At 41.2% G+C, this 18732-nt stretch overlaps 1 protein-coding gene across 1 annotated transcript in view; it reads right to left on the bottom strand.

Annotated features, from left to right (window-relative positions):
* Window positions 1-18732, bottom strand: part of ARHGAP10 (Rho GTPase activating protein 10) — a 266323-nt gene that overhangs the window by 150458 nt on the left and 97133 nt on the right. Inside the window, exons 5-8 of the mRNA XM_080674227.1 lie at window positions 13636-13737; window positions 9015-9125; window positions 6940-7044; window positions 836-965 (exon numbers count right to left, since the gene is read on the bottom strand). Coding sequence (XP_080530353.1) covers window positions 836-965; window positions 6940-7044; window positions 9015-9125; window positions 13636-13737 — 448 coding nt within the window. The remainder of the gene's footprint in view (window positions 1-835; window positions 966-6939; window positions 7045-9014; window positions 9126-13635; window positions 13738-18732) is intronic.

Here is an 18732-nt window from a genome sequence, read left to right as displayed (position 1 = left end):
ATTTGTTGGGTCTAGGTATTAAGAGTTCATGCGGGTTGCCAGAATTTGATTTATTAAATACGATTATTATTATTTTTCTTAATTTTCACCTGAGCATATTTTTCCATTGATTTTTAGAGAGAGTGGAAGGGGGAGAAGGAAGGAAGGAAGAAAGAGACAGAGATTAGAATTAGAGAACCAATGTGTGTTGTTATCAATAGCTAGCTCTAGTTACTTTTCATTGTATCTGTCTCTCCCTCTCCCTTCCTTTCTCTGAAATGAATGAAAACATTTTTTTTAAATGACTTCAACAAGGAGAAGTACGGTTGTGGGAGGGGGGAGATGAGAGGGTGTGCATATGTACTAGGCATTGTTTTACCCCATTTTATATATGGAATTGAGCATCTGAGGATTTTGGTATCTGTGGGGTCCTGGAATCAATCCCCCTGAAGATACTGAAGGACAACTATATGGGGGGGTGGGGGGGGAGAGAGGGAGAGAGAGAGAGAGAGAGAGAGAGAGAGAGAGAGAGAGAGAGAGAGAGAGAGTTGGTGTTAGGGTTAGGTGAAAGGAGAACACCCCACCTCGCTCACTTTCAGCCTTATGCCGAGTTCTGGCTCCCTTAGGAGCTAGTTTAGCAGAGCCTGGTGCAGAATTCAGGGGTGTGCCCAAAAGCCCAGTGCTCACAGAACCCTCCCTGGAGCAAGAATGCGTTTCCCCAAAAAATGCAATACACCTTCCAGATGGGAGGAGGCAAAGCGGTAGGAACAATTATTCCAAAAATACAGAGTCATTACAATAAGAAGTTTTAAAATAATTCCCGAGGAGTCATCCCTCCCTGTTGGCGGCCTCTTACTTTTCTCCTGCACATACAGGTAGCCTTCGGCCGTGAACTGGCTGGCTCGCTTGTGGTCCTTGGGATTCTGTCGGATTTTGTTCATAAGCTCTTCCACTTCCGACCTTGTTCCTTCAAAACGATTCCGAGTCTGAAATGGATAAAAAGCACAGGCATGTTGTAAGTTCTCACATGAGTTTTTTGTTTAGTTTTTTGGTGTGTTTTTTTTTTTCCATGTATATTTTTAAGTCTCTGGATAACTATAATGAAATTTGTAGCATTTTTCTATAAATTTCTCATAATATACCCAGCCTTTCCAGTGTGCCTCTTTGTTAAGAAAAGGGGAAGGGGGTGGTGGTAAAATAACAAATAGAGGAGTCAAGGTAATTAGAGATTACTCACTTGAGAAGCTTACTAACACCAAGAATAATTCTATTACCCAATGTAAGAATCCCTGCATCCACTTCTCACAATTCTACTAAATCTTATCATCTGTCACAATGCAGGTCATAAAGCATCGATCCTGGAAGTCTTTCCTTCACAACAATCAACCTGACTCCTTATCACTACTATACTAGCAACATGTCCAAGTGCTCAGAACCTGAAAATCTTCCTTCTTTTAAAGTTAAATATGAGCACCGTTTTTTCCAGGTCAAGGCAATTGCACTTGAAAATGACATTTCTTCTCAGAAATGGGGGGGGGGGGGGAGGGGGGCGGAATCTCACCTACAAATAATGTCTCCTATAGCTGAGGGGACAAATCTCATTTCTGAAACCCAATATCTCTGCCAAGCGGCTACACTAACAAAGCACACGAAGGGGAGGTGACAGCATTTCCAAGGCGACTGTGAGGAGTCAGCACCAGCGCGTGTCTGGACCTCGCTCTCGTCCACACTCACAAATAACTGTGTTAATTCGAAAAACTGCTGATGTGAAGCTGCGGAGGCACCGAGATGAAAAATTACTATTGAAATTTCTCCTCTCTCCTCCCTATAATGAAAGGGGTCACCAAGGGTCCTAAGTGCAGAAAAATGGAAGAATGGTAGACATTTTTAGGGGGATGGGGAGTCTGACAGAAGTGGTTGTGAAGGGGAAAACAGGTCTGCAGAGAAATGCAATAGGGTGGTGAAGGCCTGGGGTGGGGCAGGAACCGATGGGGCGGGGGGGACGACATCTGTAATACTCTCAACAATAAAGATAAATGAAAGAAAAACAAATAAAATAAAGTACAAAAACTAAAAGATCTGTGAATGTATTAAAAGAATTTACAAGGCTGCAAAGCGGGTGGGGCTCATGTGTTAATGGCCATTTCCCATTCTCCTGAATCCAGGGTTTCTTATCTTAACCTGACCACACCCTGACTTTATTCACCTTGGTCACTTGCTGAGATTTCTTGCAACACTCACTTCTTTCCATCTCTATGTTTTATACATATACATATATATACACATATATATGTATACATATATATACATATATACACACATATATATGTGTGTATATATGTATATATCACACACATATATATATGTGCATACCACATATATGTATGTAGAGACGTGAGCATATACACACACATCCCTATTTACCCAATACTCTCATTATTTATTGTTCTGGATTTGACCTGTGTCTTTTGACATGCCCCCTAATACTCTGAGTCAGTGGTCGGCAAACTCATTAGTCAACAGAGCGGCAAACCGCGGCTCGCGAGCCGCATGTGGTTCGCGAGCCGCTGTTTGCTGATCAATGCTCTGAGTGATCCCATCCTTTCTGATCCAAGGAGACCCGGGTTCACCTCATCTTGGCCCAGGCCTAAAATCAGCCATTTACCCAAAGGAGCCCTTGTTCCTATTAGTGGAGGGTAGTATTTAGAAACCAAGATCTGGGCAGAGTCCAAAACAAAGCGAGGGACAAAAGGAAAAGGTACAACAAAATAAAAAGACGGTGAGCCCACCCTCAGAAATAACCACGTTAGTATTTTTACATGACCACTCCAATCTCTTTTTTTAATGGTCTGTTTTGATGGTCTACTATTCTCACAACACTGTAACAAAAACATTTCTGCATATTCTTAAATTTTTTTTAACCATTCTTCCTATCTTCTAGGGATTCTTCATGAATCCTAAAATTTCTCAAGTTGTACCTTCCTCCAAGAATTCTATTCTACCTCCTTCCCCATATTTCCCTGGGGAAAGAGATCACAGAAATGTAAAGTTGATTTTTTTAAATATGCTTTAAATTTTGATGAAATTTACATTCTTGTGCATAATCTATTTCTTTTTTTATTGTTGTTATTAATCCTCACCCAAGGATATTTTTTCCACTGGTTTTTAGAGAGAGTGGAAGGGAGGGAGAGAGAGGGGGGACCAGAAGAGAGAGAGAGACATCGATGTGAGAGAGACACATCGATTGGTTGCCTCCTGAACACGCCCCAACCTGAATGGGGGATGAACCTGCAACCCAGGTATGTGTCCTAGACCAGGAATCAAACCCGAGAACCTTCTGTGTGAGGGCCAACACTCTAACCACTGAGCATATCAGCCAGGGATACATAATCTATTTTCTAAAAGCCATCTGGCTCTTTTTTGCTTTCCATTTATTACTCATGGAAAATAGATAAAGACTCAATCTCTCTCAAAAACAAAACAATCTAAGCATTTTATAGAAAAGGTGAATTCAAATTGGAAGAAATAGGTTGTTTTACCTTTTAAATAACTTTTACCTTTTTCCTGATTATAAAATACTATTGCTATTTTTATTATTGTAAAATACTAAAAAGTTGGCCAAAATTATCTATGTTATATCACACAGGTAGCTAAGGCTAAGATTTGGTTTTAACATGTGCATATGTTTCCTTAAATACATAAATATACATAGCAAAGAAAATAACACACAACTGGGATTTTTGTTCAGCAATATGTAGTTTTCCCTTTAATATGCTAAAAGCTGACATGATTAGGAAATGAAATGAATGGCAAAGATATGAGTAGGTCACAGAAGTACTGAGGTATAGCAGGTGAGATAAAATGAGTGATGTTTCAAAGGTGCTGGTATGATGTATCTAGCTCTCTATCCCTCTCCCTTCCTCTCTATGTAAAAATCAATAAAAACTATAAAAAGAATTAGCTAATAGCTGCTGGAATCTAACTCCAGCAGGGCATAATAAAATGCAAGAAGTCCTCAAAAGGTTGAAGGGCTTCTATATTCAGCAGGGCTGAATACATATTGTTGCCTGCTGGAATAGCTGAAAACATTTCCCCAAACCTAAAGATCTGCATATACCATTGCCTGCTACTGGAACAGCTGAAGGCAGGTCCTCCAATCTGACAATGCCTACTGTATACCCAACCTTAACCTTGGATATGTATATCTGTTTTGCTTTGGGGCGATTTGTGCTAATAAAAATCTAGGGGTCCAGAGATTCGGAGAACTTGGTTACTGAAGCTAGGTCTCCTCTGGTTCCCCAAAATGCCTTCCAAATTTCTATTTCTAGTCTCTTTATTAATTTACACGCAGCCCTTCTCCAGATTCCTGAACCCTTTTTAGATGCTGAGAAACACCCCGGCAAATAGCAAAAATGAAGAGTCAAGAAGACACCTGGATCAGGTGTTCTCAAAACTGAAGGTGAGATGAAACAAGGAGAGTGTCACTGAAGGCCCAGAAGACACTGATTTGTCCCCACACCCCACCCCACACTTCAACCTCTCCTAGGAACAGCTGCAGGAGTGGCCTCGGAAACAGCTGGGAGAAAATGAAAATGGGGGGAGAGAGAGATTGATTATAGAAGCAGGGTCATTCGTTTACCGATGACAATCCTTAAGTTCCAAACGACACAGAAAAAGGTGGGGTTTTTTGTTTGTTTGTTTTCAGTAAATTGTTCTTTGGCCACTTCTCTACAGGAAATGAATACTGTTACCAAATGTGTGCTAAAAGTTCTCAATATATTAAGGATATCAACTGGGTCATTTTGCGAACCATTTGAAATGACAGCTTGTCTTAAAATATTTTATGACTGAGTAATGCGCATTCACGTTGAAATCCTTGATCTCTCAAAAGTTATTTCGGCATATGTAAGGCGACTATATCCCCTGTCCCCATAGGTGTGCTATAAAAGTACTTCCACACGTAAGCAGCTTTGCAAGGAGAGTTTCACTGAAGGCCCCAGAAGACACTGATTTGTCCCCACACTTCACCAGCTAGTATCCTGTCACACAGGGCCCTGTCCTGGGAAGGTCATGCCCTCCGCTTAAATGTCCTGCTGTCCTGAAACACCCCATTTTGATAAGGGGCCCTGCCTTCCCATTTTACACTGGCCCCACAATTATGGATCCAGTTCTACCTGAGGGGTCTCATCCAGGCCAGTCCTGCACCTGACCAATGAGGTCCAGACAAAAAAAAAATGAATTTCTACAAGTTATACAGCCAGTTAGTGGAGGAGAAAAAATAAATCAGGATTACAATCTATTCTTCTAAGCTAACTATGTAATGTTCTTTTTACAACACATTGTTCTGCTGTCTGGAGAAGTATTCTGAAAAATCACAGTATCATTAGTCTAACCAGGCGTCCTCAAACTACGGCCCACGGGCCACATGCGGCCCACCGAGGACATTTATCCGGCCCGCTGGTGCCACTGCCTGTCCTGCTTAGCAGCCAACTCGTCCCGGGCCTGCAGTGTGCATAGGAATTTGTTCATAGTTTTTTTTTTTAAACTATAGTCCAGCCCTCCAATGGTCTGAGGGACAGTGAACTGGCCCCCTGTTTAAAACGTTTGAGGACCCCTGGAACATTCTACGGCCTACAGAGATCATTAAGTTAGGACTAACTTATACATATACATTTTATATTTTTAAAAACTATTACATAAAAGAATGCTAAGGGAAAGGGAACTTACTCTTTTAGTCATTTAATTCAGCTGAATGTTTAAACAATCTATACACACACATTGACACAAACTACAAAGCACAAGAGATTTCATTATCTCCATTCCTAAGTGTAGGGAACTATACAGGAAAGAAGTAGAAACCAAATCTATACAAAAACCATTCATCCTCAATTTCTAAGACTTCAAGAAATTGAAAGCCAGGCAGCAAACATCACAGAGACTCCTTCCCTTCAACATGTATGCCTCTGATTATGTGCTAGCCGTGTGTCCCAAAGCTCACTCGCCATGTTGTTAACAAGGCCTCAAATTACACTAAATAGAACCTGAATGGCTTGTCCATGAGGACATGTCCAAAATCTACTAAAGTATTGAGAGAATCTACAACCAACTACCTGATCAAAATCACACACATTGTACTGTTTAACAGATAAAGTTCTCCTAAATCTCTTTACCCAAGACCTACTGAAAGCATATATTTTCCAGGAAAATAACAAAGCAAGCAGCCACTGTGAACCCAAAATATTAGTGAATAGGCAGGCTTACAACACAGGAAAGAAGTTCCTCATGCACCATAAGTCTGCCTTGGAATAAAATCCAACTAACATTTACAGGTCAGAGAGGAGCAACTTAACTCCTTATAACTGAAATGCCTTAACTCTACAGCGAAGTGCTCTATGCGTTGAACACAGAGGGCTCAGAGCTGCATAACAAAGGCTATCCTTAGGACTACCCCACAGGGTGTGGGGTGACTACAGTTAACACTGCTTTCAGATATATGTAAACGGTGGTAGGAGAGGAGATCCTAAAAGTTCTCACCCCAAGGGAAAGAAATATTTTGGTAACTATACGAGGTAACATATTAACTAAAAAGTAATCATTTTGCCATATATGTAAGTCAAGTATTTTGTACATCTTAAACTTACACAGTGTTGTCTGGAAATTATATCTCAATAAAACTGGAAAAATTAAAATTAAAACATACTTGGTGACTTTTCAGAAAACAAGAAAAATAAATTGCATGAAATTTTAAAAAGAGCCACCAGGTGGCAGAATTCCCTGAGCCTCACCAGTTAAGAGAGCAGTTTGTTACGCTCATTGACCAGAAGGTGGCAATGTAGTCTCAGTTTCTCAATATCAACAGATCAGGCTGGTCTTGGGTTTAAGATTTTGTATGTAACAAATACCGATCAAAAGCACACGTGTCTAACATCTTCTAAGACCAGAAAGCTTTCATTTCCTTACATTCTGAATGTTGATCTGCAGTTCCATTTTGTAGTGATTGAAGTCTTTGGCAAGTTCATGGCCCTGATGATAGAAAGTAAACATTCCCTGAAAAAATGACAGCATCTAAGACAAAAAAGAAAGAGTGACATTAGCACCAAAAACGTCAGGAGGAAAAAAAGAATAAAAACAGCCACGTGTTTCCCCTTATCTCACTGTGATTCTAATGAAGTAAAATAATTAAAAGGAAATCACTCGAATTCAATTAAATCCAAATGCATCTTATTTAATTTGCCCTTTAAAAAAAGGATTTGTGATTTTTTTTTTCCTTAAATATCGGAGCCAGGAGACAGTTTTTATAGTACAATGTGTAGGAGAAAAAGAATTCTACATCCATTTGTTCTTTTTAGTAGAGAAAATTGCTATATTTGTTTATCATTGAAACTTGATCATTGTAGGTCGACAGAATCTATATAGAAAATGAAATCGCAGAATAAAAGCGCTAAATGGCAGCCAGGGTAGTGCAACCTGTTTTGTCAATAAGGACTGTCAGTCACTGGGCAGAGAGGGGCAGAGAGGAGCAGTCATTAAGCCCTGGGTTTCCTACCAACTCTCCACCTGCCCCTCCTGATTAGAAGGCAGCCGCTTCTGCCCCACATGTGAGTAAATCTTAAGTGAGCAAAAGTGATTTGGGGTGAGAGTTGAGGAAATCTTGAAATCCATTTTCTTCAGAATGTCACGGGGTGAAGAGTTAGGAATTTGGGACTCTGACCTCCAGTGGCCACGAGGGGTCAGTTCCCAACTTCAGCGCCCTTAGGAGACCTTGGCCAAAGTACTGAAACCGACTACTTCAATCTGCTTATTTGCTAAGTGAGATTATAAACATATCTCCTTATTGAGTCATTCTGTGGAATAAAACTGCATGAACACAGGAAAGGACTTAGAACACTGAGTTGAACAATGACTGAGCACTGTAAATGCTCAATAAATGTTGTGCATTGTTATCTCAAATAAAAAGAAAGCTCTAAGAAAGAAAATTTTTCCTCTAATTTAGGTTAATTCTATTATTCCAACTGGACCATATCGCCCATGAATGCCAATTTTTCGTCAATCATTACTTCATTTTTTTTGTTTCTCAAAATTATATACACAATGGATAAATTGTAAGGCATGTGAAATTATACTGTACCAATGAAGCTGTTTTAAAAAGAAATCAGACAATATATTAAAATTAATACTGACAATCAAACTCTAGTGTTTCTTAAATTTTTTGCTAAAACCCACAGTATGAAATACAGTTTATATTTTACTCAGAAAATAAATATATTCATGCATGTGCATAACCTTTAATATACACAGAACTGAAGCTATTAGAATATCTATAATAATAAAAGTGTAACATGCTAATTAGACCGGATGTCCTTCGACGACCTTCCAGATGAAGCTGGGGCTACAAGGGAAGCCCAGGTCCCGGGTGCCAGAGGGAAGCTGGTGCCAGCAACCAGGGGAAGGAAGGCCTATTCTTGCACGAATTTTGTACATCGGGCCTCTAGTATCTATATTAGCACAAACAAAAATCATGTGTTTCTAAAATAAGTATAAAGCAATCTCAGAATAACTCACAAATAGTTTCAAATGTTCCACACACTGGTTCTTAACTTAGGTTGGCATTAGCATTGGGACTTGTATTAGAAATAATCTTTTATCAATAATTGTTAAGTCTGGACTGGTGTACTTGCTTTGGAAACAAACTTGAGTAGAGTGAGTATTATCCCTCTCACATGCCAGTGTCATTTCTTTCACAGGGGTTTTCATTAAAGGTGAAACTGCACCTCATGGCACAGTCCTTGAGACCATGCAGCAAAAGAAATGATACCCATTACATGTTGCTGTGCTGATGAGGCTTAGAACCACTGACTGATGTGCCGGTGACTCATTCCTTGACTTCACGGCTGGGTGTCCACCCTTTACAATTTATGGTGCCTTGCTTCACATGTGTGCACTACAGCCTCTAGAAACCATCAATGAAAGCTAAAACAAAAAACATTTGCACCACACCACAAAAGTCCAGCAAGACAACCAGCTACAATACTCACAGGTTCCACGAATTCAAACTTCTTTCTTTCTTGGATTTCCTGCAGCTTACATACATATTCGAGAGACAGTTCGTAAAAGTGCTGCCGATTTTGCTCCACTTGGACGTCTGCCTACGTTAAAATAATTGAGGCTGGTCAGATTAGAGGCAGTGAGGCGTGAAACTCTTGATCATAAGTCAGCAAAACAATAGCCCACAGGCCAAGTCTGGCCCATGGCCTGCTTTTTCTAAATGAAGCTATATTGGAACAGGGTTATGACTGTTCCTTTATGTACCGTTGATGGCTACTCTCCTGCTACAACAGCCGAACTGAGTGGGTTGCAACAGGGACCATGTGGTCTGCAAAAGTCTAAAATATTTACTAGCTGACTCTTTGCAGAAACAGTTCCCGACCCTGGTCTATGTATTGAGGTTGACCCCAAAGGACTGAAGATGAAACAGTAAGGGTCTTCATGAAAAACCCAAACAACTGACACCCAAGGCTGAACCACACACACAGAATCAAATCTCATAAATGGTATTTCCATGAACAAATCCGCCAAGTCTGAGGTCGGCCAGGGAAAGCGGTTGGGGAAACGCCAGTCACCTCAGCACCCATGAGGGAAGGCAGCAGGTGAGGAAGTGGCACCCATGCCACCATCTCAAGAGCCGGCTCTCAAATGGGTCAGGGCTTGGCAACCCAGGCATAGTAAGTCCTGCTCCTGAATCCTCACAATGCCTCGTCCCCCGGGAGTGACCGGGCACCAGGTGGTCAGGACACTACTCCTAAAAAGGAAGGCTCCAGGGTATCCGGTCCAAGTAGAAAGGAATTGGGAGAGGAGCGCAGTTCCACGGAGGAACAGCAAAGAATTCCAGAACCATTCTTACAAGCCAGCATGTAATATAGTCCCGAATTTGGCTAATTATACTTTTAAAATTATTCATCCAGATTATTTTTCCAAAATGATTATGAAAATCATGTACTCATGAGTACCTAAGACAGTCAAATTAAGAGATAGAGCCCAGCCAGTGTGGCTCAGTGGTTGAGCGCCAACCCAGGGAACCAACAGGTCCCCATGTGGTCAGGCCACATGCCCGGGTTGCAGGCTTGATCCCCAGTGGGGGGCGTGCAGGAGGCAGCCAATCAATGATGTTTCTTTCTCATCGATGTTTCTTTCTATCCCTCTCCCTTCCTCTCTCTCTAAAAATCAATAAAAATATATTTTTTAACAAAGAGATAGAGAAAATAGAATGGAGCTTGCCAGGGGGTGAGGGGTGGGGAGAATGGGGAGTTATTACGGAAAGAGTACAGAATTTCAATTTGGGAAGATCAAAAAGTTCTGAACATGGATGGTGATGGTTGCCTAACTATGTGAATAAACTTAATGCCACTGAACTATTTTAACTGAAAATAGTTAAAATCATAAATTTTATGTTTTTTCTATTTTACCCTAACAATTTTTTTTTAATTTTGAGGGGAAAAAATTAACATATAATATTTTTTCCTGTCAAATGATTTTTAAGCAAAATAATGTTGAAATATAAAAAGTGTTACTAAGCCCAAATGAGAATTTCTACCTAACACTCATCAGAACCATTATATTTTTATACCTCTAATAACTAGAGTTTTCTAGATCCATCACCAGCAGTTAGCAGGCACAACTCCCAGCAAAAACAACATAATTTTGTTGAGTATTTAACCAAATAAAGGTATGAGAAGCCATGGATAGATTCTTCATGTTACTGTTACTAGAAAACATCCTTCAAAAAATTACACCAGGGTCAGATTTACCAAGCTGTTTTTTTTTGTTTTTGCTGATTCTCTCTCCTGGCTGTTCGTGATACTGGAATCATCCTAGCATTGCCAGTCAAATGCTATCCATGCCCCTCTAATGTTCTGATTATTCATTAATCAAATTAATTAACCAAATTAATGAATAATCAGAACATTAACCCATGATTAATCACCAGTATCCCTGATACTGTCAATAGCCCATAATTTACAGCAATGCCATGGACGTCCATGTGTACCCAGCAGCACTCTTCTTAGCCTGACTCAAGTCTAAAAGGCAATCACTATCTGTGGTGCAATAACAACTATATTTGGTCTGTGTCTCAGATTCCTAGCACAAAGCTCCTAAAACCCATGAAATTTTCTGAGTGACGGGAGTGTCTTTGACCATACATAGTATCCCCTTGAGAGCACACCAGAGATTATGCTAATGTGGGAATGAGGTGGGGCCTCTAGACAGTGATGGAAAGACCCAGTGATCAGAGGGTTGACACTTTCAGACCCACCCACCACCTCTGGGAAAGGAAAGGGGATGGGGAGGGGGACATTACAGATTAAGTTGCATAAAACTCTTACATAAGAACTGATTAGCTTCCATGTTGGTGAAAGCACCCAGGTGCCCGGAGAGTGGCACACCCCAGTTCCACGGGGGCAGAAATTTCTGCACTTGGGACCCCCTTCCAGATCTCACCTATGTATGTCTTGATCTGGCGATTCATCTGCATCCTTTACATTATCCTTTATGATAAACTGGTAAACTTGAGTAAATGATTCCCTGAGTTCTGTGAGCCACTCCAGCAAATTAATTGTAGGAAAACTCTTAATGAAAGGAGAGTATTTGAAAAAGTATTTGAAGGAGTGAGGCATGTGGGTCTGGGTTAGAAACATACTAGGCAGTAAGAAGACCAGATGCAAAGGCCCTGTGCACAGAGTCCTCCTGTCCCAGTCCAGCCAGAGCCAGGCAGTCATGTGGGTGTGAGCACAGGTAGGGTGGGAGGGAGCTGTGGGAAGGGTTTGGAGAAGAGGAACCATATGAAGGTTCACTCAGCTTGTCCTATAGAAAACAGACTGTAGGAATACATTGGTGGAATCAGGAGGACCAATTAAGAGGCTTCTGCAGAAATCTGCTGAGAGATGCCAGCAGCTGGACCAGGGTGATTCTGAGTATATTCTGCAACTAAAGAAGACAGAGGCTGGCAGGCTGGGTGTGGATGAAAGGGAGAAGGCCAAGGATGACTCTAAAGATTTTGTCTAAGCAATGTTTAGAATGAGATACCTAATTCGATAGTGAAGTGGAAATGGAAATTAACTCGGGGCATGATAATCCCTTCAGGATACCTGAAAACAAAGGTAAGGGGAGGAGAGAGGCAGCATAAAAGGAACCTATAAAAACAACAGCTGTCACTTCAAAGTGGACAGAGGGTAGGGGGTGTGGTTTTCTATATAATATGGAACAAGCAGAGAATGAGGGGAGCCGGACCTGCCTAGTACAGTATTGTAGTTTGGATTAAGTGACATAAAAGCTCCTTTCTCTTTTCCAAACTGTCAAATGCCATCCAAATGTCAGTAAAAGGTATTAGAGGGACAAAAGGAAGAGTGACATGTGGGTAAGGTCAAAATGAACACACACAATTTGCAACTACATTCTGCTGTTTAAAAATAACCCAGGTTTGTACTAGGGTTAATGTTGCTAGTGTCTTTTTTATGCTACTCCAGTAAGTGTATATTGTAGTGGTAAATTATGTCAGATTCCTTATGTGTTTAAAAATGAACAAATGAAAAAAAATCACACTTTTGTAGGATGAGTCAAGAGCCTAACAGCTGCACACAGGATTGTTTTTAAGGAAAGCATATGTTCCAAACTGAAAACGATTGCGTTTGCATTCAAGTGTGTGTGAGAGAGAAAAAAGTGGCAGGAAATTTAGAAAAGAGAATGAGAAAATGAGAGATAAGATATAAATTCCTTTCTCCTTACGTACAACTCCCTCAAAAAACAAAAAAAAACAACAGTAAGTCTATTAACAAAAGGAAAACAGATGTTCTCTTTCTAATGAAATGGAACCTCCTGAATCTTCGGCATTAAATAAGATTAATGCTGCCTTCACATAAGAGCAAAATGGCCTGTGAGCTTGTTAAATTAATTCATTTCTTCAAGAAATCTTGAAAGCCATTCAATGACTCAATTCCTGAAAATAACATAACTGTTCTTCAGTAATGCTCTTTAACGCTGTTCCTGTGAATATATAATGAGAACCAAAGATTGTAATACTATGAATCCACACTGAATTGATCACTGTAAGATGTATTAATTACTCTGTGTCTTGTTCCACAAGAACTCTTTTTCCTTCATTCAGGGAAGTACATGTTCACTTTTATCCATCTCTAATATCCTACATGGAAAGTTTTTTAAGTTACATACACCAAAAGGTTGATAGATTCCCCAGTAGGGGGCATATAGGAGGCAGCTGATCTACCTTTCCCTCACATGGATGTTTCTTTCTTCCTCTCTCTCTCTCTCTCTCTCTCTCTCTCTCTCTCTCTCTCTCTCTCCACTCCCTCCTCCACCTTCCTTCTCTCTCTAAAATCAATAAAAAATATTTTTTAAAGTTTTTAAAATAAAAACACCTTTTAAAAAAAGATATACAAATAATATATGGTGACAGAAGGAGGCCTGACTGGGTACTGAACACACAATGCAATATACAGGTAATGTATTATAGAATTATACACTTGAAACCTATATAATCTTATTAATCAATGTCACCCCCAATAAACTTAATAAAACTTTTAAAAAGACATGCACTGCTTATTCAAATTTAGAAATGAATGAATAGAAAAATAAAAACAATACCTCTTGTAAATGTGAGTCTTTCTTTTTTGCTGATAAATTCAAATGTTTATCAATTAGGCTATAGTTCTTCTCTGTCTCTTTGTCAAACTTCTTTTTTTCTTCCTACAAATCAGAAAAACACAGACAACTATGATTGAACAGGAAAGAAAATGCATGCACGTAGTAAATTCACTGGGAAGTTCAAAATATGAAAAATAATCTGAAAGTAAAAGAAGTGCCACTGAGAGTGAAGTTATCTGAAAAATCTATTTGTACTCAGACCACTGATTATTCATCAACAAGACAGCATTAGAATTGAAGAACCACTTACTTTTTCTTTATTTTTTCCCTTGAATGGGCTTTATTCCAACCCTGTTATTTTCCAACTCTTCATACTTACCGGTGTTTAGAATTAATGCCATGTCACTTATCCCATATTTTTTAAAAATGTGAAAGAAGAATATATAATAAGAATATAAAGGTTAAAAAAGCTAACTTGCACCCAGTCAATGTGGCTCAGTGGTTGAGCGTCAACCCATGAACCAGGTAGTCACAGTTCCATTACTGGTCAGGGCACATGCCAGGGTTGCAGGCTCAATCCCCAGTAGGGGGCGTGCGGGAAGCAGCCAATCAATGATTCTCTAAAATCATTGATGTTTCTATCTCTCTCTCCCTCGCTCTTCCTTCCTCTCTGAAATCAATAAAAACATTTTTTTAAAGCAAACTTGATATAGATTTTGGCACAGAAATGGAATTCACTTAAAACTGAGTTTTTTCTCTATATTAATAATAATAATCACATGGGGTAGGGGGGGAATTCTCCCTAATTGTCTCCAGTATGGATATAACAATAAGATCCTCTGACCAGAAATGCCATAGACTTTCCCAACCCCAGCAGTGATTTTTAGAATACTATCTGAAGGGCCTAAAATAATACTGAGACCCTGTGGTTAACGTTACAAACATCTCTCAGGTACTGCCTAGAACTAGCATTTGCTTTCTTTTGCTATAGAAGCTCTTTGAGAAAACAAGTAACCAACATTTTAATCTATCGCGGAAAAAAACTATCTCCCCTCACACTGCTTGCCAACTTAAGCAGATTTTTAAATAAATATTTCTGAGCACCAATGAGAGCACGCTATGTCCTCATGCTGTCAAAATGTTTCCATTAACTGCAAGCTCCCCCTGACTCTCCAATGCCTCCTGGAAAGGAACATTCTCTTCCCTGTTTTCCAACTTCCCCTTTCTAAAGCCAAAATAATGAACCAGTCCAGCCCTTTCTGGTATGGTCTTTCTCAGAGTAGGCAAGGAGCCTGAATAAAGCACATACAGTCTGTCCCTTCGCATTGATCATTGTTTTTTTCACTACGTGGGGACTACAAACTGCTCCGGTGGGACCCTAGGTTAGGAGCTGCCAGCTCAGCTGAAGAACCTACACTGATGGATAAGAGACAGCCTCAGGAACTGAAGTTTCTTCTTATTTCTCCTCCAAGTTTCATTACAAACTAGCTACACAGCTTCACACACAAAGTTCCACCACAGAACCTTGGTTTTCTTCTCAAGAACATCAGGAAGTATTTCTTGCACTAGCTCACTCATAGATCCAATCCTAGCATTCCGTATCCTATGATGTACCCATGTGTACGAATAAACTTTTGTTGAAATAGGAGCACTTTTTCTTTATGCCCTAGGGTTAATGTACAACCATTTTTTCTTAAGTTTAAGGCATGAATATAAGGCATGAATATCTGTCTTCTGCTTTCATGATTATACTCTTCCTCAACTATTGTAGTAACAGAAAAATAAAGTAAAACAAACATGTGGCCATTACTTCAAAATCTACACTATTTACAAAAGCTGATATAGCCCTGGCCAGGTAGCTCAGTTGGTCAGAGCGTGGTTCCAGTACACCAAGGTTACAGGTGCGATTCCTGGTCTGGACACACACAAGAAGCAACCAATGAATGCATAAATAATTGGAAAAACAAATCTCTCTATCTCTCTCTCTCTCTCTCTCTCTCTCTCTCTCTCTCTCTCTCTCTCTCTCTCTTTCCCCCCATCTCCCTCTCTTTCCTCTCTCTGCCTCTCTCCTTCCCTCCCTCCTCCTTCCTCTCTCTCAAATAAATCAATTTTAAAAGTAAATAAATAAAAATAAAAAACAGAAAAGCTGGTATTGTACAGGGCACACTGGATTATGTGTCAGGAGACTCAAGTTCTAGTCATGGCCACTTAGGACTCTAATTGCCCAGAGTCCCAGCATTCTCGGAGCATGTTTGCATAGTTTAAAGAGAATAGGAATGGAAGCCATGCAGCTGCATTTACAACAAGATTACTGCAATGCAAGGTCACCAAGTAAAAAAGGTTCACTATCTTTGCAGATTACTTCTGACCAGGAATGTGGAAAACATTTCTACTCATGATTTCTTCTGAATCACAGCATGGGACAAAAGAAGGAATGATGCTAAAATCAGCATCAAAACACCCAGCACACTCAGCAACAATGGGGGATGGAAATTAACAAGTGGGTCAAGTTTGGAATGAAAGAAAAGGGTGATATCAAGGCTTTGTGAAGAAAGAATTTAGCCAAGAAACAACATTACATCCTCCCCTGAGAATGCAAATACATTCATTCACAGAGTATGGTATTATACAAACGCTGCTGTGTTTTTGTTTTTGAGTCGTAAGACTTACATAATTATTTCTTCCTGCATCTGTTCTCAATGCCCTCTAGAGTATTATTGTTTCTTTGTGCTCATATAACTTTTTGTGCTGAAATAATATGAATATTTCTTTAACACTGCCATATAGGATATACATACATATATGTATGGATTATCCTATCTAATAAAAGAGTAATATGCAAATTAACCATCACTCCGCTACACCCCACAAGCCATGCTCACCAGCCACACCCACCAGCCACTCAGGAGGGAATATGCAAATAAACCCAACCAAGATGGCTGCAGCCACAGAGAGCAGGAGGGAGGCTTGGGTTTCTTCGGCGATGGAGAAAGCCAAGCTTTCTGCACACCCTGGCCAGCCCAGGCCTCCACTTAAGGCTACAAAGTTTCAATTATAGAAGATAAATTAATCCCAACAAAAATGGCGGCAGCCACGGAGCAAGCAGAAGGCTTGGCTCCACTCCAGGTTACAAAGTTTCAATTGTAGAAGATAAATAAACCCCAGATACCAGGGCCTCCCCTTGGGTCGCCGGGGGGCATGGCCGGCCTGCAAACCACCACAGGCCCCTCGCCCAGGCCACCCCATGCCCCAAGGGAACCCCCACCCTGATCTGGGACACCCTTCAGGGCAAACCAGCTGGCCCCCTCCCATGCACCAGGCCTCTATCCTATCTAATAAAAGAGTAATATGCAGATTGACCATCACTCCAACACACAAGATGGCTGCCCCCATGTGGTCAAAGATCCTGCCCCCATGTGGAGACAAGATGGCCACCACAAGATGGCCAGTAAGGGAGAGCAGTTGGGAGGGACCAGGCCTGCAAGGGAGGGCAGTTGTGGGCGATCAGGCCAGCAGGGGAGGGCAGTTGGGAAGGACCAGGCCTGCAAGGGAGGGTAGTTGGGGGCGATCAAGCCTGCATGGGAGGGTAGTTAGGGGTGACCAAGCCGGCCGAGGAGGGAAGTTAGGGGCGACCAGGCCTGCAGGGAAAAGCAGTTGGGATGGACCCAGGCCTGCAGGGGAGAGCAGTTGGGAGGGACCAGGCCTGCAAGGGAGGGCAGTTGGGAGGGACCAGGCCTGCAAGGGAGGGCAGTTGGGGGCAATCAGGCCAGCAGGGGAGGGCAGTTGGGGGATACCAGGCCTGCAAGGGAGGGCAGTTGGGGGCGATCAAGCCTGCAGGGGAGGGCAGTTAGGGGTGACCAGGCCAGCAGAGGAGGGAAGTTGGGGGCAAACAGGCTGGCAGGGGAACAGTTAGACATCAATCAGGCTAGTAGGGGAGTGGTTAGGGGGTGATCAGGCTGGCAGGCAGAAGCGGTTAGGGGCAATCAGGAAGGCAGGCAGGCGAGCAGTTGGGAGCCAGCAGTCCTGGATTGTGAGAGGGATGTCTGACTGCCCGTTTAGGCCCGATCCCACCAGAATCGTGTCTAAACGGGCAGTCAGACATCCCTCAAGGGGTCCCAGATTGGAGAGAGTGCAGGCTGGGCTGAGGGACACCCCCCACCCATGCACAAATTTCGTGCACCGGGCCTCTAGTACATATATAATATACTAGAGGCCCGGTGCACGAAATTCGTGCACAGGTAGGGTCCCTAGGCCTGGCTGGGCAATCAGGTCCAATTGGGCCTTCCAGCTGCCGCCCAGGGCCTTCCTTCATTCCGCGCTGCCTCCTGGTGGTCAGCACATGTCATAGCAAGCAAGCGAACTCCCGGTCTCCAGGTCGAACTCCCGAGGGGACAATTTGCATATTAGGCATAGATAGATACATAGGTAGGTAGACAGACAGATGATAGATAATTGAGCAACATAAGACAAAAGGCTCTATCAAGGATCAAATTAAATACAAATAAAAACTTTTTTATAAAACTGCATTACAAACTCAAGTACTAATTAATATACTAATATCGGTTGGGTAGCAATATAATGAATAAAGCAAGCTGGGAGAGGAACTCATTAAGGCGGGTGGGGCAGTGACAAAGCAGAAAGCCTATCTACTCCGGAGGGGAAGGCAGCCACCACAGCTGCAGCACATTTCGGCCTCATGGAAATGTAGGCCCAGCCTAGAGGGCGTCCTCTGACTTTTTTCTGGAAGAGCTGAAAAACCCAGTGATTTTTAAATAGTGGTAACAAATTTAAAAGTTTTTTGACACGAGTAAGCCAAACAAAATTATGTTCACAAGTTAAATATAATTAATGATTAATGGGAAGTCAGCTGTAATCACTAATAAAATCTCACATGCAAAAGAAAATAGTGAAGAGCTATTACTTAAAATTGGTCAAATAAGATGCATACTGTGTAACTGGTAAAGAGAATTCATAACGCTAAGAACCACAATTTAAACAATCAGATCTTCTGAATACATTAGAAATTATAAATATGTGTGTATACATATAAAGGTGTCATTACAAATCATTGAGGAGAAATATATATATATATATGTG

Source organism: Plecotus auritus (genome assembly GCF_963455305.1).
Source record: "Plecotus auritus genome assembly, chromosome: 6".
In the NCBI taxonomy this organism is placed as follows: Eukaryota; Metazoa; Chordata; class Mammalia; order Chiroptera; family Vespertilionidae; genus Plecotus; species Plecotus auritus.
The sequence above is the reverse complement of the archived record's forward strand: the minus strand, read 5'-3'. Positions and strand labels throughout refer to the sequence as shown.